The sequence below is a fragment of the Sander vitreus genome, chromosome 6 (genome assembly GCF_031162955.1).
Source record: "Sander vitreus isolate 19-12246 chromosome 6, sanVit1, whole genome shotgun sequence".
NCBI lineage: Eukaryota > Metazoa > Chordata > Actinopteri > Perciformes > Percidae > Sander > Sander vitreus.
In genome coordinates, this window is record NC_135860.1 from 13,013,412 (window position 1) to 13,039,549 (window position 26,138).

A 26,138-nucleotide genomic window follows, 5' to 3' on the forward strand; every position below is an offset into this window, starting at 1 on the left:
TGTGGCTTTCCTTTGAGCACTTTATTTTGTAATTTCCAGTTAAAGCAATGTGGTCAGAATTCTTTTTTTTATTATGTCATAAAAAGTTTGTGATTTTTTTTTGTCAATTTGATAAATCCAGGTTTTTGAAATTCAATAAATCCATTAGCAGATAACGACACTTAACTTAGCTGTGAAAAGAATAAGGAACAGTGAAGACTTCTCTTTTCTTCTGTTTGACCCTGAAGGATGAGCTCTGCAGCGTCTTTTTCACTCACCGGAAAACTGTCATTCATCAACTTCCGGTGTCACGGGGTACCTGTGAGACGGAGCAAAAAAGCGGGCATACCGAAATCGTTATTGTTTTGATAGCCTTTAAACATTTAAAAGCGAATATATTTGACTTATATCGCCAAACAACTGCGCCTTGTGGACCTGCGACCCTGTTGAATTTTCATTTGGCTTGGAAAATAGTCTCATTCATTCGTCTTTCGTTGTAGCTAGCTAGCTAAGTAGCTAACGAGCTTCCACACTAGTGTCTGGAGCAGCAGGCCTCTTTCTTCTGGACTTTGCTACAAGCTATTAGCTAACATTAGCAGGCTAACCCATGCGAACACGTTTTCCTTCTCAATGCTTCTGTCTGTTACGTTGTAAATAAATACCACACAGCTGATGTGTGTGCTGGTTAATGGTTTTTGGTAGTTCTGTTGAATAGGCTGCTAGTTGAAGCAATCGTACTTCAGCTAACGTAACATCGGCGAGGAACTTGATTTTAGCGTTGTTCACTTTGTTGCTAGCTTAAGCTAGCCACGGCCAACTAAACAACGCAGTCGCTGAAAGCGTAGCAGCCTTCAACTCACAGAGATGTCGGACTTCGACGAATTCGAAAGACAGCTATCTGAAAACAAACAAGGTAAATGAACCAGTTGCACATAAAAATTTAAAACGGCAGTGGCACGTTTGATTGTAATAGCCGCCATCATTTTAGCTAACCATGGATATGTCTATTTACTGGAACACTGCTAAGTTATTATCCCATTCTCATGAACCATGTGATATGTGATGTAGTGTTACTGCTGCTCGCCAGACAATTCTGTCGGACCGATTATGGCTCAAGTCAAATAACGTTAGACTTCTGTAGTTTCCGAATATCGCGAGTTTGCTTAGCTAGCTAGCTAGCTAGCTACATAAAGGTAACGTTACATGCATTGTTTCTTTAATGCAGGGGCAGTCTATACCATGGTAGTCCTCCTGCCTTTAACGTTACCAGCTGACGGAGGCAGCTAGGATTGATTATTTGTAGCTGTTGCGGCTAGTGAACATTTCCATTGCTATTTACCTATTATTGCCCCTTCAACTTTCTCATAATCAGCCAGCGATGTACCGATAACGCCACCAACCACAGCCACTACCCTTATACCATATTAAGCTCTCCTTATCCCAGATTTACATTTATGTTACACTCAATACACTGCTCCTTGGTAGTAGACACGGTTAACTTAGTCTATGTGCTGGCAAAATTGCACATTGTGACATACATGCACATTAAACAAAACAGATACACTGCATTGATTAGTAGCTATTCAGCACACCACTACTATGGAAGCTGTTAGAAAATTGCTAACATTATACTAACTTTAGTATCACCATATGAACTAAGGTTACGTGGGACAGATTCATACTCAGTGATGTTGCTCATTGCCTGTCTAATTTCCATCTGAAGTCAAGTATTACCAGTCTTTGATATGTATCATGCTAAGGCAATTATTAGTATCTGTTTTCATTGTTCCACTGGCTAGCTATATATTCAATTTTTATGTACCCTTCTGTAAGTTAATAGGCACTCTATTCCTGCAGCTGAAAGGGACAAAGAGAACCGCCACCACCGCCGGTCTTCCTCCCGCAGCCGTAGCAGAGAGAGGAAAAGGAGGAGCAGAGACAGGGATAGACGCAGCAGAGACCGCCGTGGGGACAGTAAGGAGCGCAGACACAGACGCAGGTGAGTTCCTTCTGCATCACTCTGACCCATAAATTCTACTAGGCGTGTCTGCGCTGCGTTCTGGTGGCACAGTGGCCACTGGAGCGATCACGTCCACTCAAGACGATGCTGTGATTTCACAGCGCGTTCCAGAAGCGGCATTCTGCTTTGCTTCGCTTAAATTAGTTAGGTCTATTTTTTACAGAGCCGCAAGGCGTTTCAAAGACTGGGCAGGGTGGAATGGCTAGAGCATTCAGTCAATTTTCTAAATAAACACCCTGTGCAAACTCCCGATCGTTTATATCACATCACTACACTATTTGAACAACTAAAACACAGCCACAAATCTTTGATCCATGTTGTTCATAACCGGACTAAATGGAAGAAACAATTTAACCATGTAGACTACTTACTTTTTATAGTAGAAGCACAAATAACCATGAAAATCAACAAAATCTGCAAGCAAATCGCTCTGCTTCTACTCCCAGTGTTGTATCAGTGTTTCCCATATATAGGTTCTACTTGGGCGCCCCGCCCAGGTAGATCAAATCCGAATTACATTTTTTCCCAATCAGCGATGTATTTTTATAGTGCGCACAGACCAGCGGTCTCCAGCCCTTTCCCCTCGTGAAGTCGTGCTTCGCCTGCATGACACAGCGTCAACATTCACTTTGAGCTCAGAGGCTTCATGTTAGTAGTAGCGGCATGCTGCTTGTGGTGTTGTGGCTTTCCGAATTAACTGTACTGATAAACCGTAGAAACGTCGCAGCCACACCGCTGTGAAAGAGCCCTGAATGTCATTTATCAGAGTCTTGTTGTTCACCCTCTCCGCGGCAGTCTTGGCTCGAGCTTATCTTTATAATGGAGTTAACTGTAGCTAACAGCTAATCGGCGCTAACCGAGCCTTCAGTTCTGCTCCGTGCGCAAATCCATGAACTGTATTTATGGACTCGAGCCTGAATAAAACCCAAGATTTTATTAAGTTGGCTGTAAAAGTTTTAATCTACAATTCAGAGTAGTTTGAATGAAAAATCTTTTCAGATGAGATCTTAATGTGTGCAACACGGGCATGTATAGTACAAAACAGCATGTTTAATATTATTAGAATCCCCAAAACACGGATTAATACATTTTAAAAAACGAACAATGATCCATAACAAACAAAATGAACAAGAATTGACTTTAGATACTTAGTCTAATGTGATTTAATAGGAGTTAGGAGGAGACGGCGTTGAGATTTATAACATGTTACTTTCTCTATGGATCATAGTTGTAAGGTTAAATTCCGCAACTGTCGCCCATAAAAAATGTTGGAGGTTGATCTCGTCTCAGTAACATTGGCAGATAACATTATGGGCAACAGTGCAAATTCACAAAGCTTAAGAGGTGTCTACAGCAGACTGTAAAGTGTAGCTGTTATTTAGACTGACTTAAAATAAGCTAGTTGGTCTTCACTGAAAATTGACTGCACTTTAACTTATGAAATTTTATTATTAATATTTCACTAACAGGGGTGCCTGGTTAGCTCATGTGGTAGAGTGCGCGTCCACATATAGAGGTTTGCTCCTCGACGCAGCGGCTGTTGGTTCGACTCCGACCTGTGGCCCTTTGCTGCATGTCAGTCCCCCTCTCTCTCCCCTTTCATGTCTTCAGCTGCCCTATAAAAATAGAAACCAAAAATGCCCAAAAAATAATTAAATAAACAGATAGACTTTCATGCAGTCTTTTTGGATGGTCTTTATTTTTTGTTCTCTGTCCCTAAGCCCTCTGTCACAGGTGCTTATGACAAACTTTTGAATACACAAAGCAACATCTGCCACAACCTTTTTATATTCATGATAATTTAACACAGAATATCAAAATTAAGTTATAAATGGTTTATGAAGAATTTCAGATCCATCATGAAAATAGCACAGCATGGTATTAATAGAACTCATGTGAGAAGAATTGCTTTGTAATTTTAGATTATTTGCATACTCAGTCTGGTGTCGTATTACATAAGATGTCATTGACACATGCAGCCATGCGGTACGTGTGTGATTGTCTCATGATGAGTCTGACATGCATTGTTTGATAGAATCTGTTAAGGCCCGTAGCTGTGGGAACATATTCATACTGGTGCAAGTTTTCCCATACTGCCAAAATCGATGATAACCACCTACCAATCGACAGTCCTGTCTGTTGTCAGGGAAACCTGCTTGCTTTCGAACACCTAACACCTATACTTAACTTATTTTTGGAGAATATTAGGCATGTTGAGAATGATATCTTTTGAAAAATATACTTTTCAGTAAATCTAATGTTGGTTGGGGTGCCTTTTGTAACTCACCTGGTTGAGCGTGTGCCCCGTGTACTAAGGCTCAGTCCTTACCGCAGTGTCCCGGGGTTCGAGTCCGACTCACGGCCCTTTGCTGCATGTCCTTCCCTCTCTCTTCCCCCCTTTCCTGTCTTCAGCTGTCCTATCGAATAAATGCCCAAACAATCTATATGAAAAAACGCTGGTGTTGGTCAAATGGATTAGGTAATGAGTTTGCATAATTTTTATTTTTAATAGTTTAAAGACATACGTCTCCTTAGTGACTGCCTGAATGCATTCGTTCTTAGGTGGACATTTGTAAAGCTTGTCAACGCTTTACTACTTGTTGGCTGTGAATGTGATCTCTGGCCTGATTGTTGCTCCTTGTCTCTCAGTGCTAATTTAAAACAAGTTACTGGTGTCCACTCGGTGTGAGCACATGTCAAATTTGACCTCTCCCCTTTGCAGCTGCTGTGTATTTTTGAGGATATAATTTCTGCTTTCATTGCATTATTAGTTGTTCGCAAATGGTGTTGTGTTGTATGTCGGCTGTGAGACTCCTTGAATTCACCGGATTGTCATCTGAACTTCAAAGGATTTTGCGCTTTTAGAAATATACCGATTTCCCAAGGCTCGTGAAAGCTTTTTGTATTTGGTGAGGATCATTGAAATGCAGGTTCTAGTACTGTGAAGTGGAAATGTTGGTGAATGTCATGATTAATTTCAGAGAAATGTGAACCCCTTCCAATGTCATTTCAGCTCACCAACCAGCTTCCCCCAGGACAATGCTGGAAGGTAATACAGCAAACTAACACAAAGCCGGTTTGTGCATTATTGCAACAACTGCAATTTAATGACCTGCCTCTGATTCTTTGTACTATTGACTCATTGTGTAAATATCTGCCTGGATGGGGTTTTCTGTCCCTTCTGTCCTCTTCTCCCTTTCCCATCATGTGTACAAAGTTTTGATTGATGCAATCCCCCCAAAAGTTACTAGATGTTGTATATTTGTTGAAGACATGACCCATAATCTGATATAGTAGTTTACTGCTGAGCACATGAGAGATATTTGTTACATGTTTATTGTTCTAATTTGATTTCATCAACAGCCGTTCTCCACACCGTGAGAAGAAGAAGAACAAGGTGAAGAAGTACTGGGATGTCCCTCCACCTGGTTTTGAACACATCACTCCCATGCAGTACAAAGCCATGCAAGGTAACATCCCAATTTTCTTTTCATTTTTTGATTTTAAATAGGCATCCTAGTTTCAGAGTTGAACATGTGTTTTGTTGTTGTTGAATGTTTTCTGTCTTTCGCTTTGCTCTCTAGCTGCAGGCCAGATCCCAGCCACAGCCCTCCTACCCACCATGACTCCAGACGGCCTGGCTGTTACTCCCACCCCTGTACCGGTAGTTGGCAGCCAGATGACCCGGCAGGCCCGCCGGCTCTATGTGGGCAACATCCCCTTTGGTATCACAGAGGTAAGGAACAGGACAGCACTTGGCTTTTGAGTCAAACCTAACAAGCATGTTTCTTAATGGGATTATTTAATCCTTGTGATTTCATCATAATGGTGTTCCTTAACCCCCTCCCTCTCTTCTGTCTAGGAGTCCATGATGGACTTCTTCAATGCCCAGATGCGTTTGGGTGGTCTTACTCAGGCCCCTGGAAACCCTGTCCTTGCAGTACAGATTAACCAGGATAAGAATTTTGCCTTCCTTGAGGTGAAATAGTATCCCAATAAACATGTTATTTGTTCTCTCTGGGAAGCAGTTTAGAATTTAATCACTTCTAATTTTGTTTCTGTGTAGTTCCGTTCAGTAGACGAAACAACACAGGCAATGGCCTTTGATGGCATCATCTTTCAAGGCCAGAGCCTCAAGATTCGTCGTCCCCACGATTACCAGCCCCTGCCCGGCATGAGCGAGAACCCCAGTGTCTATGTGCCTGGTACACAGCCAATTAATGGTTTTTAACCCTAAGTACTTGTGGCATAATTCATGAGTAAACAGTTATACATACGTCACAGGAGCTTGCTCTCTGTGCTTCTCTGGTCATGTTTCTTACTGTTGTCTTCGTGTCTCTTGCAGGTGTGGTGTCCACAGTGGTGCCTGACTCTGCTCACAAGCTCTTCATTGGCGGCTTGCCCAACTACCTGAACGATGACCAGGTCAGTATTTCTGCATAAAACGTCTTTGTCTCCAAACTGGGCTACAGCTAATGTACCACACTTGTAGTGCAGTATGAACTACCCTAACACTAGCAAATGTTTTCTGAGATTAGATTAGCAAAACAAAGTCCACCATATTATACTTTGAGTCACATATTGATCCCTGGTCGGTAAATTTGAAATGCTCCCCTGTGGCTTTGTTGAATCATACCTTGCTTTATAGAATTGTACATACTTGCACGTCAAATATTTTTATTTTCACCATTATTGAAACATGAAAACAAAGTGACAGTTAAAATGTTGAAGGAGAAATAAGGATGATGATATGCTTGCGGTGATATATAGCCCTGTCATTAATGGCAATATTAAACTTTGAGCTGTTTTGTTCGTATGATGGGAACTCCTGGAGTCAGTGGACATTTTTGAACTCTTTCCCCCTCTTTTGTCTTGTGTCTCAGGTGAAGGAGCTCTTGACGTCATTTGGCCCCCTGAAGGCCTTCAACCTGGTGAAGGACAGTGCTACAGGCTTATCTAAAGGATATGCCTTTTGTGAATATGTTGATGTCAACCTTAATGACCAGGTAACCAATGCTACAGAAAATATGCTGTGTCAATTAGGACAATTATTGTTCCCCCTTTTTGATGGTCAGACAATTTCAAACAGACACTGTCCAAATACTGCGTTGTCATTTTAAACTTCTGAAGTTGTATGGGTTTTTGAAAGTATAATTTAAAACTGATGTTGTTACAGGCGATTGCTGGACTGAACGGCATGCAGCTGGGAGACAAGAAGCTCCTGGTGCAGAGAGCCAGTGTGGGATCCAAGAACGCCACTCTGGTGAGTTTCCAAAGGCTGGACAGATGACAGCAGGGTGGTGGGAGGCTGGATGCAGTTTTAGAGTTGCTAAAATGGATAAAGACACATTGCTGATTAGATCTACTGGACAAATGTATCTGCCACACTCAGACACACTGCTAACAACTGCGCACAGGGCATTCCGTCAGAAATCAATCACCTTCTGACCTCACTCTTTTTGATTTGAACACATTTCTTTCCTACAACTTAACCTTAACCGAACAGGGTTTGATTCGAATGACCAACCATTCAAGAGACTAGGGCCCTCAAAGTTAACCCATATTGGATGACCCCACCTAAAGATGCAGATATTTTCTTCAAAAATGGTAGTCCAAGAAAATATTTTGCATACGTATCACCTATTGAATACTATAAAACTGAGTCTGTTCCAGTGTGTTGCGTATTGAATTTTAACCCACAGTTCCTGGCTTTAAAACTTGGAACCACTAGTTTTATAGTCGGCAGCTACAGTGCACAGACTTATCTCTTACCAAAACGTAATTTCTCATTTTTAGTGATTTTAAGTGAGAAAATGTTTTGGCATTTATGTGAACAGCCTCTTTATTATATGAAAATGATAAGCATGGCTTATTTTTCACCTCTGTTTTGGCCTATTAGGTTCACATTGAATGACATTGTAGATGTCTTGCAGCTAGTTATAATACCTAATGTAAAATATGCCATTGACCCTGTTCTAACCTTTCTGTCTGGCCTTGCAGACGAGTATAAATCAGACCCCAGTGACGCTGCAGGTGCCGGGTCTGAACAGCTCAGTGACTCAAATGGGTGGCCTGCCCACTGAGGTTCTGTGTCTGATGAACATGGTGGCCCCAGAGGAGCTGCTGGATGATGAAGAATATGAGGAGATTGTGGAGGACGTCAGGGACGAGTGCAGCAAGTACGGCCAAGTGAAGAGCATCGAGATACCTCGACCTGTGGACGGCCTCGAGGTGCCTGGGACCGGCAAGGTAGGAACAGTTGTTTGAGTTGATCATCCAAAATGTGATTTGTCTGAAGTTAGATGTCATGAAAAATGATGTTATGTAATACCCTCTGTCGTCATTGTAATGGTTATTTTTTCACTCTTTTGTAGATCTTTGTGGAGTTCATGTCCGTTTTTGACTCCCAGAAGGCCATGCAGGGGCTGACAGGAAGGAAGTTTGCCAACAGGGTGGTGGTGACCAAATACTGCGATCCAGACGCGTATCACCGCCGAGACTTCTGGTAGAGGAGGCATGAAGAGAAGAGGGGGTGGGGGGAGGGAGGGAACATGTATTACCCGTTTCTAAATCAGCCCCCTGATTTCGCAAAGCAACATTTCAGGTAGATCCAAGCGTATTAATCATTTGACAAATGGCTTTGGTGGTATCAAATTCATCATTTTGAGATCTACATGAAATGTCCAGAAGTTTAAACAGATATTTGGAATTGGAAAAGGAATTGGGAGGGTTTATATTCAGTCCATAACCAAGGGGGCTAGGTTTGGGTGGTGAGGGTGTAGCTGGGTGGGGGAGTGGGGGAGTCAAAGATTTTTGAGAAATGTGTGTAATAATGGGTCCAGGGCGGGGTCAACAATTTTTATACTTTGTGAGACAGGGATGTTATTTTGGGTGGGAGGGGGGCCATACTTTAAGGTTTGTATTTAAATGGAGGTAGCCTGTTAAGTACATTAGAAAGGAGTTGCAGTAGGGAACTAACTGGACTATTCTGATGGAGAAGAGGGATGGAGAAAACAGGAGTGTTTATTTGTGAGAGGGAGATGTGGGGGAGATGGAGAGGAAGATGAGGGCATTTTTGTTTGACCATCTAATCTAGATATACAGTAGCTGTAACATCCACTTCCGTTTTTCCACCATCATTAGAACGGTGAGAGGAGATTCCTCATTTTTAATTTTTTTTCTGCTTGGTCTCATTTCTTCATGTTCCTTCATTTTCATCAGACTGCTGCCCCCCTCAGGACGATTGTTAGAGAATATGTTGTCTAATTGGACTCTATCTGAATGTCAACTGTAATTGTTTCAATACTGTGTGTAGCTTCACTGATTTAAGCTGGTATATCACCTTGTATTCAGGCCGCAGAATAACATGAGCTCCAGAAAAGAGTTTTCAATTATGCCAGTTTAAGTTTCTTTTTTTTTCTATTTTCTGTAACTTTTTTCACGTCCATCGTTTGTGCACAGCTTTTAACAGGTGAGGTTGTTTCGTCTTAGCAGTTCAGTCCCTATTTAATTCAAGGGGAAGTAAAAGAAAAGGTGGGCAGAGGCAAACAGATTGGTGTTTAATAGGGGATTTATCTCTTCCTTACCAAAAAGCCTTAATGTTATTACATGTCAATTCGCTATGGAATTAAATTTGGCTTGCCCCTCTATTAATGATGTCTGTATGTTAATAGATGTCACTATCTTGTCCTTCAGCCTTGCATCACTAGTTTAAATTTTTCCTTGTTTCCCATCAGATTTGGGTTGTAATGTGTTGGACCCGGTTGTTTTTTGTGCAACGTCTCACCTCTTTGACAAGACCAAATAAACACGTGACTAATACCCACGACTCATGTTGTACCACAGAGTGAAACTAACACCGCACAACTTCTTTCTGTTCTGTCAACTTCAAGCCTGATTTGTTCAAAATGACAAACTAGGTACACTGATAGGCGATGACTTGTCCACACTAAAGACTTCAAACTAATACTGCAATGGCTTGTTTTTAGTTGGGCTCTCTAGAGATTAATAAATTAAAGCCTGCAGACAAACTTGCTATCATACACCAACTAAATTTCAAAAATCGATCATTTCACATATTAGTGTTTAGCTTTCATGATTTAATTATGTTACTGTTGGTGGATTTTCACTAAAATGTAGTTGTTTGGATGTTAAAAACAGTCTGTATGTACTTGGATAAAGTCTGCTTTTCTCTCATCTCCCTCATCTTCTGCCCTTGATTCTCTGAGGACCACATGTTCACACTGTACGGGCTTGAGGCTGCTTTCTGTTTCTGATTAAGACGGCGCTGAAAAGCGTTTGTGTCAGTGATAACATTTATGAGATGTTACTCCTTACTTTCTGAAATCTGCTTTCTGAGTGTCAGTCATTTAAAAAAGAAAATGTCTGGAAAAAATACGTGATTTCTTAAATGATTTAAAAAGCTAAAAACATCTAGTTTATAAAAAGCAGTCTTTCATTTGTCCAATTTGTTTTCAAATGTTGATTAAAAACTGAATTTACATGATGTCTTTCTTCTTTGTTTCCTCTCTTATGCGTGCCCACCAACCGGTCGCAGCACACTTTGACTCAACCAGCGAGTGATGACATTCACAGTTAATTATGTAGATGGAGCAGACTGCACCCATGTCCAGGCTGTTCATTCAGTTGATGGCATAATTTATCAAGCCCTGTAGTGAATGTAGTGTCCGAACTATGGAGCAATTTTGCAGTCAATTGTTTTTTCATTGTAATATGTTATCTAAATATTACTTCTACTGCAAAATAATATGGGTGAGTACATTTTCCACAACTCTTAATAAAATGCATTTTTAGCATTGCAACCCTCCTAAGTATGTACCATATATAACTGTACACACACATACATATTTAAATTTTTAATTAGATATAGGGGTCCTAATTTATGAACTCATTTTCTCATTGAAAGTCCTTCAAAACATTTAAAAGAGACAATCTCTCTTGCATATATATTTAAGTGTGTATTTGTTTATCTCTATTAGTTTTAGCCAATCATAAGCTCTTGGATTTTTTCTTCTTACTGCACATTCATTTCTATTATATTGAGAATTGTTTTGGAATAGTATATTGCTCTTGAGTTGGAGCTGCTTGCTGTGTAACCCACTCATAAATCAAGTGCTTTCATCTGGTCTTTCCCTTTATATTTAAGTCAGTCCACATGAGTACACAGTCGTGGTCAGCAGCAATAAATGCTATGTCCACCTGGGACTGTAACTGTAAAGCAGCTACAGGATAGGAACAAATCTCTGACATGAAATAATGTCCTGTGTCAGCTCTATACTGCCCATCTGCATCGCTGCACCCCACTGCACAAAACCCAGCAGCAGGGCCACTGATGCAACACTCACTCTACCCTGTTGTTCCCGGAGGGCACAGATAAAACAGCAGCTCTCCCAGGGCTGCTGAAGCCATATCCACCAGAGGAAATGTGTAAAACTGACCCTGCCTCTCTCTCATAGATAAGGACATTCAAGCTGCCTAACATGATGAGACCTATTAAATGTTATTAGCAGCCCTCCCCAGGCCTGATGCTGCAGTCAAAATTGCAAATACATTATCTCCCTCTAGTGGTGAATGTAACACTCTAGTGATGGTCATTGTCATTCTAGGCAGTGCCTCCCCATTGATCCTCATTCAGAAAGATAGAACACTGCAGCAGTGGGAGAGTGCAACACTGGAGTAGGATGGATGCAGTAGTCTGTGTACATATGGCAGTTTGCATTCAGCGTATGGGAGTTAAAAGAATTTGAGCATCCCACGGAAAAGGACCTTGACGCACAGTCTGGTTGAATGCCATTTTTTAATGTCACAGTACGAAAAGCACGTGTAGATAATAGAATTAACAATGGCTGAATTCCATTTAGCTACTTTAGTTTCAGTGTCCTGGTATAGTGAAAGCTGGCTCTCATTGTCTCACTTACTGGGACACTGAGCCATTGTTAATGTTATAAGTACTTTTGTTATTGTCAACAAATCCCATGAAGATCAAAGGTAACAGTGTGTTGGTGACCCATCTCTCTGGTGACCCAAGTACTTTCTGACTTCCCCAGTCTGTTTGTGGCTCCCTGCCCCAAGCCCGTTTGTTTCTACTGAAGAGGTAAATCTTTAAATACAGGTCACAAATATATGCTTTCAAAAAATAAAAAAGGTAAATCGTTTACTTAAACAGCTGGGCACTGTAGTTTTTAGCAAACATTAATTACAATTGAGTAAATAGCGTGTTTGTTGGGGACTATTTTCAGCTGCGGATTTGGTGCACTAGCTTGTATTTACATCATAAGAATGTGCATGTGGGATTGACTAAAAATAAACTGCAGGCCCCATGTTAAGTGTGGCTTACTGAATTTCACAGAACACTACAGAACAGGTCAATTAATTGTTTTAGTCTTTTCATGTGATTTGTTGACAATAAAAAAATACATATCTTGTATTGTATTTTTCTAAATGATTTATGCTTTAATCGGGCCAATATTCTCAGTCAACATTACGTTGCAGCGCCAAAGTAAGAAATGATTGCAGCTGTAATGTGCACATGTATGGTCAATGTGCACATGGCTGCATACACGAACACAAGTGTGCAGTTCAGTGTGTTCAAGTATAAACCAGTACTGCTGACAGGGCCACTTGAGTAATGTGGAGACAAGATTATTCACATCAGCATACTGTAGATTATTGATGGCCTCAGACCGCCCATGGACACTTTCTATCAATCTCATATGATGGAGGAGCAGAGATAGGCTGCGTAATTAGAAGCAAAGTAATTTTAAAGAATAGACACACATATGTGCATTAAAACAGATAGCTGTACTTCAGATGAATCAATTTATCATGGCTGCCATGTGCCCAAACTGTTTCTGTCTCTCTGGGAAAGTCCATCTGCAAAGTGCACTGTGGCTTCAACAACAATCTCTCCTAAAAAGGAACAGGAGCATGACTGTTTTGAAAATTGTAGGTGTTTATTTTCCTGCCACTGCCTACAGCCTGATTTGTCCCTTTTCTCTCCTGTCCTGACTCTCTGTTCCCGACTCAGTCTCAGTTTGCATCACCACCCCCTGCCCCTCTCTCCCCTTCCCCCCTTCCTGCCCTCCCTGAGTGTGGCTGGCCGCTGGGGTTGGCCTCCCTCTCGCTGTGCCACGTATGTAACCTAAACTGTGAAGGAGCCAAGCAGGGCTGGGCCACGAGTAAAGCTTTCCACAAGAACAGGCTGAGTCTCTGAAATCTCTCTGGACCTTGTTCAGTGAGGAATGAAATGGGGCTGCACATTCTCATTTTCTTCTCTAAACCATTTCATTTACAGCTAGTGTAGTCCATATCTGCATCTACCCCAGACATTAGTGTTTCTTTACCTTTTTATCACTCTTTCACTTCCTTTTCACATCTTTCTGTCCCTTTTTGCACTTATTCTTCCCTTCTCCTATGTGTCCCTCTCTGCTGCTCTTTCCATCTCTCCATTTCACTTTCACTCTGTCTCTGTCACATGTGCACTACAGTTGCACGTACCTCACAGTATATTGTGTTGCTGTAAAACTCTATCCTAGCCCCTCTCATACAAACACAGGCTCCACTTTTACCCTCACTTAATGTCATTAACAGGTGGCTGGTTAAAATAGACACACACACACACACACACACACACACACACACACACACACACACACACACACACACACACACAAGGCTGTTACAGACATGTTTTTTAATCATGCTGGCATGGCTGTCGTCATGTGAGCAGACCACCCTGTTGCACCTCTGCTCATTGATTTAAGATTCAAACGTGTGGAGTGTGAACAGGGTGCTGTTGAGATTGCAGGTGCAGTCTAAGCGGGGCAAACAGCCATGTATACACACACATTTAATCATCAACAGTGTTATAACCAACCAGGCTGCAGCCCCCTCCCCTGTTACACTCACTTTCCATAACCCTTAATGTACCTCCCCCTCTCTCTCTCTAACTAACTCCCCCATCACCACTTTCCCCCTCTATTAAGTTTCAAGCGTCTCTTCCTCCTGAACTGAACAGCACACGCCAAACAGGTCAGACTTATTCTTCTTTTCACTCAAGTGCATTAGATAGTTGTTGCTTTCTTACGCCCACATTTCACACAGGTGGCTGTGGCTGTCTTTGGTGAAACAATAGTTTCTCATTTTCCTCATGTAAAATGCACCCGTGTGTACAAGCTCAGCTGCTACAGACCTTAGAAGTCAGTGCATCATAGCTGTTGTTGCATCATCAACCTCAAAAACATGCATACTCTGCTTAGGATAATGTTTTAGTACAAAGTGAGCATTTGTCTGTGATATCCCTCCCTGTGTGGAATAGCCTGGTATGCTCTGACCCCTCCGATCATTCTGTGGTTAATATGGATGTAATGTGATCAAGGTTTGTTACTCTATGACTCAAGTTGGCTGTCAGCAGCTGCAGTCTTGATTTTCCTAATTACAGTTAATGCTGGAGGAGTATTCAAATGCATGGCTGCTATTCCAAACATTTGGATCATTAGAGACATTTGTTTTTTTAAGATAATCTCTTAATATTAGAAGATTTTTGCTCATGGGGAAATGTTGGGTCTCTATAAATTATAGAGTGGGGTCTAGACCTGCTCTAAATGAAAGGTGTCCTCAGATAACTTCTGTTATGATTTGACACTATAAATAAAATGTAATACAATTGAATTGAATTATATCACTTTGCAGTGCATGCTGTAAATTAGGATCGGCGATACATTGATATTATCTTTCATCGACTTTTGACAGAATAATATCATGATGATATAATCTTATGTTATTGTTCTACATATTTCTGTTGTCCAAATAAATGTCTTCAAGCAAGTTGTGATTAAAATCTAACTCAAGTAGTCATCCAAACAATCACACCACAAAGTCGATTTTGTCGCTGTTCTGGAGCGTTCAATCGTAGCACGTGATCTTCCCAGAAAAAGGAGTTTACTCTTTCAGATAGAGTTGGCTTTTTCAAGCTCAACTGACGTCATTAGTTTTTGTTTTACACATCTGAAAGTTTGGTGACATGTAATGAAACAGTTTATTGCTTTGAACATTAGTTTGATCATTTTATATGTGATTTTGCACACTTTTGTTTTATCATAATTTATAAGCTATACCAGTAATGATCCATACAAATATTGTGATAATGACTTTAAGGCTGCATCTAATGATGCTGTTCATTATCGATTAATCTGCAGCTAATTTTCTCAAATTTCCTTTCATTCTTTTGATTGATTAATTACTTATATGAAGTATCCAAATTGTTGCCGAATAATGTTCTGTCCGATTAACCAACTAATCATTTAAGCTTTAAATGATCATTTCAACCATAACCATATGCTGACCATAATTATTTTCTAGTTGTTTATACGTACATGTTACTAATGGCTATTTTGACAATAATATTTAGAAAGTACTGGAAAACTAATTTTAAATGTGCATACTGCATAATGCTCTTTATATTAATGTACCTCTAAAAAGTGTACACAAAGGACTTGCACTAAGTAGGTTCATGTGGTGCTTTGCCTATATAAAACCTTTGATGCTGTCAGCGCAAATCTATGAATTAAGTGATCCACCAACTGTGTGTGGCAGAATTAATTACTGCAGCCCCCTCTTGTCTGTCAGAGGGTCAGCCATGAATTATCACCTCTCATGCACCCTGCGCAGTGCACCGACACCGTTGTGCCCTGTCACTCATGTTGTTTAAACTGCTCCAAAGGCCCCTCGCTCACAGTTTGGAAACAACTCTATAAGCCTGGACCCACTTACAGTGCATATGCCTCACACACACACACACACACACACACACACACACACACACACACACACACACACACACACACACACACACACACACACACACACACACACACACACACAACTGCACACTTTAAAAATGTCATGGTGGCAGTTTCCCAGTGTTTGCTGGTACACATAATGCAGGATGGGGGGTATTTGTGGCAACCCATTATCCTGCTCGGGAAGAGCTCTGTTGTCAAGTCCACTGAGAAAATAAAAAAAATGGGTGGTCCAGTCTGGTGCTGTGGTGTTATCTCTCACCTTGAACCCACACCATCCAACTCCACAGGCTCATTCAGCCCAATTGTTTCTTCATCTGAAGCAAAATTTGCCTTTCAGAGAAACACCATATGGCTTATCTATTGTTGGCTGAGAGCATGTCATATGGCTTTTAGGGAGGGAATACTGTAGATGCTGATAAAGCTCTTGGAAATTAAATATTACGCTGGTGATGAAAGGATTTTGCTCTTGTGAAGCATATGCTGGCTGCTCTTTCATCTATCCGTTTCATCTCTCTATTTCAGGGGACTGGACGTAAAACAGACACTGGCTCTCCTGGTCCTTGCCTCCATCTCCTCCCATTTTATAATTTCCCTGACTTCATCCGCCACCCACTTCACTGTAGCTTTACTCATATCTCTTTCAGTCTAATTTCATTGTCTTGCCTACTTATTTTCACTTGATCCTTTGTTCACGCTGACTGCTTTTGCTCAATTTACCCATCCATCACATGATAGTTGATAGCTTTTTTTAAAGACACTGTTTTTAAACCTGCACCTTATTCACACTTAACCTCTGCCCATTTCCTCCTTCCATCTTGTCATCTATTATTTCCTCCACTAATATTTAGCCCAAGTGGCCTGTTCTTTCCTGTGGTCTTCCTCGGGCCTGGCCAGTTGAGATCAGTATGTGGTCCAACTTCTTCGTACAGCAGGATGAGGACGGTCGCATCGGGGTGGCAGGGGCTGGACAAGGTGGGGGCTTAGGTGGAATTAAATCTGGAAGGGGACAGAGGAGGACCCACAAGATGAGTGACAGCGAGGAGGGAAAGATCAAGCTGGCCTTCTTCGTGGCTATCATTGGCGTGACCCTGACGGTGTTGGGCATGGGGACAGAGTTTTGGGTGGAGCTGGCCCAATCAAAGAATTTCAGCGGCAACCAGACCTGCCAGATGGCCCATTATGGCCTGTGGAAGGGCTGCATTCGTACCCTATGGGTGGCTGACATAGACCCAGAGAGGACGAGCTGTGGCCCTGTTGAACTACCTGGAGGTGAGACCTCTAGCTGGAGTGTGTTTGTGTTCATTTGTCTGTCAGTGCTGTCTAGGAGGTGAGCAGGTGAGGTTTCTGTAGGGCATGTGTCTGTTTTGTTTCTCCGACTGTCTGCTCATGTCTGCCTCTCTGCAAACTGAATTGCCTGGCCATGCAAGTCTACCTTGAGGCTGCTTCCACATTACATGAGCCTCAGTATGAAAGTGAATTAATAAAAAAAAGGGTTAAAAGATGTTTCTGAGAGGATGTTGACATCATTGAGGAAGAAACGTGTACACTTAATCTCCACAATTTTCTTTTGCCATCACCACTGATGGCACGGAAAACAGAAGGAGCAGGCATAACTAATGCGATGTATGCCCTCTGGGAATTTGCTTACATCTGTAGGTCTTTTATCTGAACCCATAAGGGACTGAGGAAAGCTATGCCAACACTTCATTTTAATAAAATAATCGATCCCACTAACAATCTCCCCATTTCTGAGCAACATATTAATGATTTTTTGATAAACGTTTTCTTCCAGTATATATATATATATATATATATATATATATATATATATATATATATATATATATATACATACATGTACATCCACTGTAACCTTGTAAAGGGATAGAGAGAGGATAGTTGTGTATGTGAAGCTGCCTGCATACATATGTATCTAGGTCATCCTACAGATAATGTGCAAATTGAATCATTAAAGAAATACGATGCTCAGTTACAGAGCATGAGCAGGACCACAGTATGCGTTTTAACAACATAAAGCAGCATGCATGTACATGTAGCATTATACAATATCATCTTTGTGATTCACAAAATTGTCAGTGTAATGAAGCATCGATTTCAAGTTTTTCCCTTGACTGGGTACCTAATCATTTCCTGTTGTACACAGTACAGACGATGATAGGGGGCAGCGCCGCAGACCACAGGTTTATTGTGTTGACGAACAACCATGTTTAGAGTTGTGACAGCTCCTTTCTAAAAGCACTTCATTCAACTTGACCATGGTTGGGTTCTCCAGAGTGCGTTGATTCTCTCCACAATGACCTACTTATGTCTGAAAAGCGAGTGTGGAGACAGAGAGACAGGTATTGGGAGAAGTGAGATAGAGTTTGGCAAAGAAGGCTTTTGAAGGTGCTGCTCTTGGAATCACTGCCTATCTCAGGGAAACTGCTGAGACACAGTAGAGCTACCAAAAAGAAATCTCCTCATCCAGCATAGATACACGTGGATCACATATATACATAAATACTATTCACATGCATCACCTTGAATGATGTGACACAACATTGTTTTTCTATCCAGTTCTCAAGGGCTAATTCATCTTACCTTGTCAAAATGTCCTGCATCTCTGGCTGCTTCTAGCAGCAGATCTATATCTGTGCCTCCGAGATGGTCTGTTGGTGTGTGTGAGAGCAGCCAGTATGTTTCTGACAATCTTTCTCACACTTCCTAACACTGTTGGCCCACGCTGCCTGTCGCAGATGGCCGTGGGCTTGTCATGTTTGGAGAAAAACAACTGTTTTTGCCATCTCTGCTTCTCTGTTTCACATCGCTGTTTACATGCCTTTGGCTCCTGTCCTGAGCAAAGTGCGGCCCTGCTGATGCCATGCCTGTCATCTCAAGACCAGCTATCCATCTTCGCTGCCTGCTGGAGAGGGACATGACAGCTCAATAGTTATAGCCTCAGCAGGGGCAGCGAGAGCAAAACCAGTTGACTGTCATAGCATAATGTGTTAAAAAAAAATCAGCTTATAAATGGCGTGTCTGCTTTAATAGAAATGTTTGCAAATGTGCTCAGGCACAAACAGCATTTGTGTGTGAAAGAAATGTGTTAGAGAGAGAGAGAGAGCGGGACAGTGTGTGTGTGTGTGTGTGTGTGTGTGTGTGTGTGTGTGTGTGTGTGTGTGTGTGTGTGTGTGTGCGCGCATGTGGTCATCTTGGACCACATAATGTTCAATGAGTGAAAGTCATCACTATGTGCTTGTGAAGCCAAGTGGAATCTGACTACTTCACAGTTTTTGTCTAAATATAGAGAGGGAGGAACGAGGAAGAGGGACAAACAGGGACTGAGGGAGAGTCTAATGCAGTATTAACCAACCCCTCTGTGTTTCCTCCCCCTCTTGACATCTCCTGCTTCCTTCACCTCCTTTTCCATCTGTGGCTCCCCTCTCTTTTCCCCTTCACTCGCCACCCCTTCCATCTGCCCCCAACTCACTCCTCCTTTCCCACACTATCTCATCCTCTGAGCCTCTATCCATATTTCCTGCATCCCCCTTCATCATTTGCTCACCCCACATATCCCCTTCCCCTCACTCATTCTTTTTCTTCTGCAGCCACGCCTCTCCATTTCTATCTTCCATCTGCACCTTTTTTCTGTCTACCTCTCTTTCTCCCCTCTGCCATCCACCCTCAGTGTTTTACTGTCTCTCACCCTCTTTGGCAGCACCATATGTGCAGTGCGGGGCAGTGTGTGTGTATGTGTGTGTAGCGGTGTGTGTCTCTGGGTATTCCAGCTAATGCTCGACAGTTGAATAGAAATAGGAATGATGCCTGGAAGGACAGAGTGCATGGATGCATAGGAGGCACATAACAGAAGACCAGCAGCTATCCATAGGAGTGTGTGTTTGTGTGCATGAGTGTGTGTGTGTGTGTGTGTGTGTGTGTGTGTGTGTGTGTGTGTGTGTGTGTGTGTGTGTGTGTGTGTGTGTGTGTACGTGTGTCTGATCTCTTTGTCTTTTTATCTACCAACAGAAACCAACTGCACCTACTTCAAATTCTTCACCTCTGGGGAGAATGCAGTCATATTCAAGAAGACAACTAACAAGAGTGAGACATACTTCCTCCCTGCAATTTCTGTTACACATGCAGATGCACACTAACGGTTACATTGCAGCTACTATCAATAAAGACGTTCACTGCAGTGCTCAGAGAACCATGCTGGTGGTTTTTGCATGTTTCAGCCCATTAACTTTTGCTGCCACCCATTTTCCAAAGCAAACCATAAGCTATCAGGCTGATTAATGTGTTTACCTTACTGTCTGGGCAGCCGCTGGTTTCAGTGCAGTTTGGAGATCAGCTGGCTGAGACTTGATATTTACATCACAGGGAGCATAAAGTCAACTTTAGCTTTAGCTTAGCAGGTCAAAGGTTTTGAGCAGGGACTGTTTGGATGCATTCAAGGAAGCTCAGACATTTATCATATAAGAGCTGTGAGAACAAATTAAATTACAGAAGGTGTGCTGTTTATGTATTAAACCCAGAAGATTTGCAGTAAGCAAACATTGACGTAATGCAAAATGAATGCCATTCCCTTCTGTTCTTTGTATTTAACATGCTAAACTAAGATGGTGTACATCGTAAATATTATACCTGCTAAACTTTAGCATGTTACCTTGGTCATTGTGAGCATGTTAGCATGTGTGTGTGTGTGTGTGTGTGTGTGTTTGCCTAAATAGCCTTGCAGATCCTCTGACATGACCTCACTCTTCAGTCTTGTTCCCCTGAAAGTGGGCCAGCGGCCAGGTACCAACAAGAAAGCCTCTTCAAAATCCAGAACTCTGTGGTGCCAACTGCATTAACAAAATGTGTTCATTGTGATGATTGATTCACGTCAAGCAAGTTTTAAGTCTCCACAGGTTCATTTAAAAATGTTATGAGCACACACTTGCACCTATGGCTGTCATGGATGATGAGAAACATACATCAATCAATCTAAAAACGTTTTTTTGTGTTGCTTTCACTGTTATCTATCTCACCATCTTTTTTGGCTTCTTATCCCTCCCAATTATCCTATTCCTAAAGCTTGTATCTGCTGTGTTTTCATTAATAAATTAATTGTGTCAAACAAGTGTCCAAAAAAAACACAAAACTGGCACTGGCTGTTGTGAAATGTTGATCAGCTTTTTGGGTTGCACCTGTTCAGGTTAGCAATGCCAATAAAATCGGAGCCAGTATGGGAAGTGGCACAATTCACACCACGTTTGTATTTTCATAATCAAGTATAATCAACTATAACCCAGTTGAATTAAACCTAATATCCAATTTCACAATGTGTCTGCCATCTTTCCTGAATATTTCTTGCTGAATAAAATTACAAATTTCAACTCTTGTATTTACAAATTCTCGCATTGACTTTTATACACTCTTTTCTTTTGTATTTCTTTCTGCTCTCCTTCACAGAGCTGAATCTAGCTGCAGCTATCTTGGCCCTTTTCAGTCTGACCATGATGGTAATGGGCTCCATCTGTATCGGCATGTCTCTCAGCAAAGGAGTGCCCTTCTTTCTCAAGCCAGCCTCCTTCTGTTTCATCCTATCAGGTGGAACCTCACTACGCTATGTTACCTATTTACATTTAAGTTTGGCAATATCCCTAACTGACTATTATTTGGCATTTTTATGATCAGTTGTTTGTTGACATTACCAAGTCTGATGTGATTTTATTTTAACGTCTCTTATGCTACCAATTCCTCTTTGTGTACAGGTGTACTGGTCCTTCTCTCTATCCTGATATTCCACCAGTCCGTGCTGGCCTTATTGTCCAGTGACCACTCCATACCTTTACACCATGAGCTGTCCTGGTCTGTGGCCTGCATTGGCTCAGCGGGTGCCATTCTTATTTTCGGAGGTTTCCTCTTCATTATCCTCTCCCTTCCTTTCAGCCCCTGGCAGAAATGCTTGCCACACAAGAATAGCGCCACCTAGCACTTGAATGATAATAAAATATGCACATAGTATCCTTGATGTCTTGTTTGAGAGCAAGTGGAAACGTCCATTTCCTGATTGGCTGTGACTTTGCTTGCTCTTGGCATTCAATTTGTCAGGGAAGTCACACAAGGTCTTAATCAAATGTATGAAGAGAAGTCAGCATTAGTGAGGCTTCCAGAATTAGTAAAAATTAGTTTTAGTTTTTTTTTTTGGGTAGAAAATAGATGAAAGGACAGGGCTACTGCTGTTAAATTTGTAGCTGTTGTGCTTACTTAAAGCTGGGGTACTTAGTTTTTTAGGCAGTTTTTTTGGCGTCATTAGGCAAAAACAATTTATTTCTAACTTTCAGTATATGGTAGACTAATTCAAGTGGTTTCTCCTCTTGGCTCTGTTTTCAGGCTTTAGAAAATCTAGCCTGTGCAGAAGACTTTGGCCAATCACAGGACATGTCAGAGAGAGAGGGCGTTCCTATTGGCTGTTCTACAAATACAGATGCATGTGCACGTCCCTTCAGATAGTGAAAGCATGATTCAATGATGGAAAGTTCTGCATAAAAGTTAATATTCCAGCATTAGCAACAACTACCTACACTACAAAACCCTAAAAAAAAGACATACTTGAAGAAATAAAGTCTAAAAGAGAGTCTGACAATAAACACAATAAAACACGTGTCAGTATCAGTGAAGCGTTTCAGAGATAGAGATAACCTTTTCCAAAAAGTTTAGCCTTCTTCTTACCGTAGCCAAAGACTCACAGCTGTGGCTAATTCATGTTTATGTAGTTAGCTTGAGCCTCCAATCACAGTATGTCATCTCAACAAGCTCTACAAGGCCCACAAGTTTTCAAAGAAAACCGGACAGCAATATAATGGCATTAGGATCACAATCACGATCGGAATGATTGAAATGAATAGCAACTACTTGTACAGGTGACTGTATGAAGCATATGCATATACTGGTGCTCATCTGGTGGGAGGGGCTTAGGACCAAGAGCTGCAGGAGGAAGGCGGTATTTTCAAACTGGTGTTTTGTGTGTCACAAATAGGCTTGTTAGCCTGCCCATAGTTGTATATCCACACATAAATCCAGTATTTTTGCTAGCATAAGGAGTGTAAATAAAAACTTAAAAAAAATACTTAGACACTTCTTATTTTAAAACTTTTTGTGGTCTGTTTAATATGGAAGCCCATTTCTGCCAAGAATCTTTTTTTTCTTTTGATCTGACGCTCCTATGGGCGGGAAAGCATAATTTATCTTTTTTTTTTAAACTAAATCACTGCTTTTATGAGGCAACAATGCTATGGTTTAGTTAGGTTTAGGCACAAAAACAACTTAGTTAGAATGTATCAGAATGTATTACCATCAACGTAGCAACAAATTCTGTTTGTGATAATGCTAACAATCAGTATAGAGGCGGTCCTGATTACTTTCAGAGAAGTTACTTGCGTATATGCTACATGTTGATTTATGAACAGTCAATGAGTATCCTTAATTTTCTAGTAATAAGTCCTATGAAGCTTTTTAACACTTAACACTTGATTAGCGAAAGGCTTCATGTCATTATTTATTATTATTTATGTGTGTTTTACAACTATTGGATGAATGCTGCTTCACTATGAGTGTATGTTGAATGAAATCAACTGTGAGAAGTGATTAAAATACTATTTTATATATCGGAGAATTATATGGACTCACTTTATAAGCTCAACTTTGCACATAAACTGAATGAATGGGTTTATATTGTATGAATGGTTTATAGTGTTGTCTCTAGTCACTGTATTGCAATATGTATGCAGTATATACGCTTTATTTCTATCATAGGATGCTCACCTTGTCTCTCTACCAGAATAGGATATTTTACAAAATATATGGTAATTTGTGCACATATATATGTACAGTATGTGGTGCCAGTTTTGCTCATTATTAAAGGTATTTGACATAAAATAATTGCCTCCATTTCGTTTGCTGACATGACACCCTGTCTGCTTTCAAATTTGACATTCACTCATTTTCACCCCTTCACAATGTGACTCCTAACCTCTCTGCCAACATCCCCCTCCCCCAAATCTTCTCTATAATTAGGCCAGAGCTCACCGCAATGCATTTCACTGCAGAGGTTGGGAAACCTTATCCATGAATTTAAACTATGTCCCCCCCAGCCTATCCTCACACCCCTGTGCCCTCTCCTCTCCTTCTCCACCCCTGAACTCAGTCAATTTCTCTGCTGTCTCCAGGCGAGCCTGCCAGTTACCTCCACCAACCCCTCTACCACACACACACACACACACACACACACACACACACACACACACACACACACACACACACACACACACACACACACACACACACACACACAGACAACGGGCTGATTGGATCAGAGATGTCCCAATAACTATTCTAACAACCGAAATGCTAGGGACTGAGTGGCATTCAGACACCTGCACACACACTCACACATGCTTTTAACTATCAGTGGGCAGAAACAGATGCACATGACACACTATCCTAGTTGTATATATAGCTGTTAGTTATACTACGCTAATAGTTCTACTGACACTGTGTGACAAGTGGTGCACAACCACTAGCCCCATTTTTGTAAATGGAAATGTGCTTCCTGGACTTCTTGATTGAGAAGGGAAAACGTCAACTGATATAGTGCCAAAATATGAATGTCCATACATCTTTAACTGTATCTGATAAGGAATGGTGCCTGTGTAGTAGATTATGTGAGTTTGCTTTGGTAGCCTCCCATCCTCCCTCTTTAAATCTCCTCCTTCTTTGAATCTAGCTATTATCATATAGAATATAAAACTACACTGCGGGTATAATGGCAGGGAAAGACACTCCAGATAACTAATCCTCAGGGTCCAGGAGCACAGCTGGGAATCTCAGGCCCCTTGTCAAGGAAGTGAGACTGCTTCCCTCTGCCCTAATGCATCTTAAGTATCATCTCTTGTCTCTGCAGGGACAGCTTGATCCTCACTGCAAGTATTCCCACTTTCCTCCCTACCAGTGATCAACCCTCTGAGTTTAAGCAAAACCTGCCCAGTGGGCCTGAAGGGGTCAAAGCAGACCTTCACAGTACTTTATAATTGTTTATTCAAAAACATGCATGAGATACCAGATGGGTCCATCAGAACAAAAATGATGTGCTCAAATAGGGTGGTCATAGAAAAGTACACTGAATAAAATATTGGTTGCTTTCCTCATTATTCTATTTGACAAATACCACCCATCTGGCGCTACCCATATATTTGCAAATATTATGAGCCCTAGGTCTGACAGTGAAGGTTGAAGTCTTTTTAGGATCACAGCACACCAAAGATTAGCGGAGAGACCTTGAGCTTGAGTAACTAATAAGAGCTGTGTTTGCTTCCTAACGAAGAACAGTGTTATAGCCCAGTGATGGAAAGTAACCAAAGTACTTTTCAGTTGAAGATTTTACATACAAAACAAATGAGCAGTTGGTAACAGCATTTTTATAAAGTAACCAACAGTCTATAGCGCAGTTAAAATTGTCACACTGTACAACATAAACATTTTGGTTAGTTGCTGCATCAATAATAATGATGCAATCATTTAATAATATAACACTGACAGGGGCCAATCTTAATATTGAATACTTACTTTTGATATTTTAAGTATATTTTGTTGCTAATACTTTTGTACTTTTACTTTAAGATCCCTCCAGACATGTTTTAAGATAAATACAAATATTCTGCTTTAAATAAAAATTATTGCTTGTACGTACATGTCTTAAACTCATGTTTAGGTCGAGCACAGAGAAACTTTCAGCAGATGTAAAAACAGACTTCTAGTATCACACTCTGCACATACATCATTCTCTACAGTGAAGATCAAACATTCAAGTGAAGTAACAATGAATAAAACCATTTTTTTGAGTGGAAGGGGATTTTGGTTGCATTTTTATTGCAGGACTTTCACTAATAGGGAAGTATTTTTAAAGTGTGATATTGCTACTTTTACTTGAACCTGCATTAAGAGGTTTTTTGGCCACTTGATAATGGCGAACTTGTTAGCAAAGAGTTAGTTATGCTGTTACAAAGCAACATTATCATTTATTTGGAGTTGTGAAGATTCACTCTTCTTTTAGCTGTCTCTCGCTTTTGGTCTCTCCCAACTTCTGAGGTGTATATCTGGCTCTTTAGTTTTTAAATGCTCCACTATGTTCACCAGCTAGCTGCTAACTGTGTCTGTCTGCTGTTTGGTGCTGGGCAGCTAATTGTACAGTAGATTATTAGAGTTTTTTTTGCTGAAAACAGCTTCCTGCTGCGGATGGAAACAACGCTATGAGAACTGTGAGAGTGAACCAG

The 26,138-nt window shown here is 41.1% G+C and overlaps 2 protein-coding genes across 7 annotated transcripts; both read left to right on the forward strand.

Moving 5' to 3' along the window:
* The first annotated feature begins 262 nt into the window (after window positions 1-262).
* On the forward strand, window positions 263-10,502 carry u2af2a (U2 small nuclear RNA auxiliary factor 2a). Of its 6 annotated transcripts, none has more exons than XM_078252709.1 (12): window positions 264-892; window positions 1,813-1,978; window positions 5,013-5,048; window positions 5,363-5,469; window positions 5,584-5,735; window positions 5,862-5,978; window positions 6,066-6,222; window positions 6,345-6,424; window positions 6,883-7,005; window positions 7,176-7,262; window positions 8,000-8,248; window positions 8,374-10,502. In XM_078252709.1, the coding sequence occupies exons 1-12, from the start codon at window positions 844-846 to the stop codon at window positions 8,506-8,508; spliced, it is 1,458 nt and encodes a 485-aa protein (XP_078108835.1). In that variant the 5' UTR covers window positions 264-843; the 3' UTR covers window positions 8,509-10,502. The 6 variants fall into 6 exon arrangements, with proteins under 6 accessions (XP_078108838.1, XP_078108839.1, XP_078108835.1 ...); XM_078252710.1 differs by having other exon boundaries at window positions 6,066-6,204; XM_078252711.1 differs by having other exon boundaries at window positions 1,837-1,978.
* A 5,864-nt stretch (window positions 10,503-16,366) lies between these two features.
* Window positions 16,367-23,735, forward strand: cacng6b (calcium channel, voltage-dependent, gamma subunit 6b). Its single transcript, XM_078252736.1, has 4 exons — window positions 16,367-17,091; window positions 19,849-19,923; window positions 21,277-21,414; window positions 21,579-23,735. The coding sequence occupies exons 1-4, from the start codon at window positions 16,728-16,730 to the stop codon at window positions 21,797-21,799; spliced, it is 798 nt and encodes a 265-aa protein (XP_078108862.1). The 5' UTR covers window positions 16,367-16,727; the 3' UTR covers window positions 21,800-23,735.
* The last annotated feature ends 2,403 nt before the right edge of the window (window positions 23,736-26,138 follow it).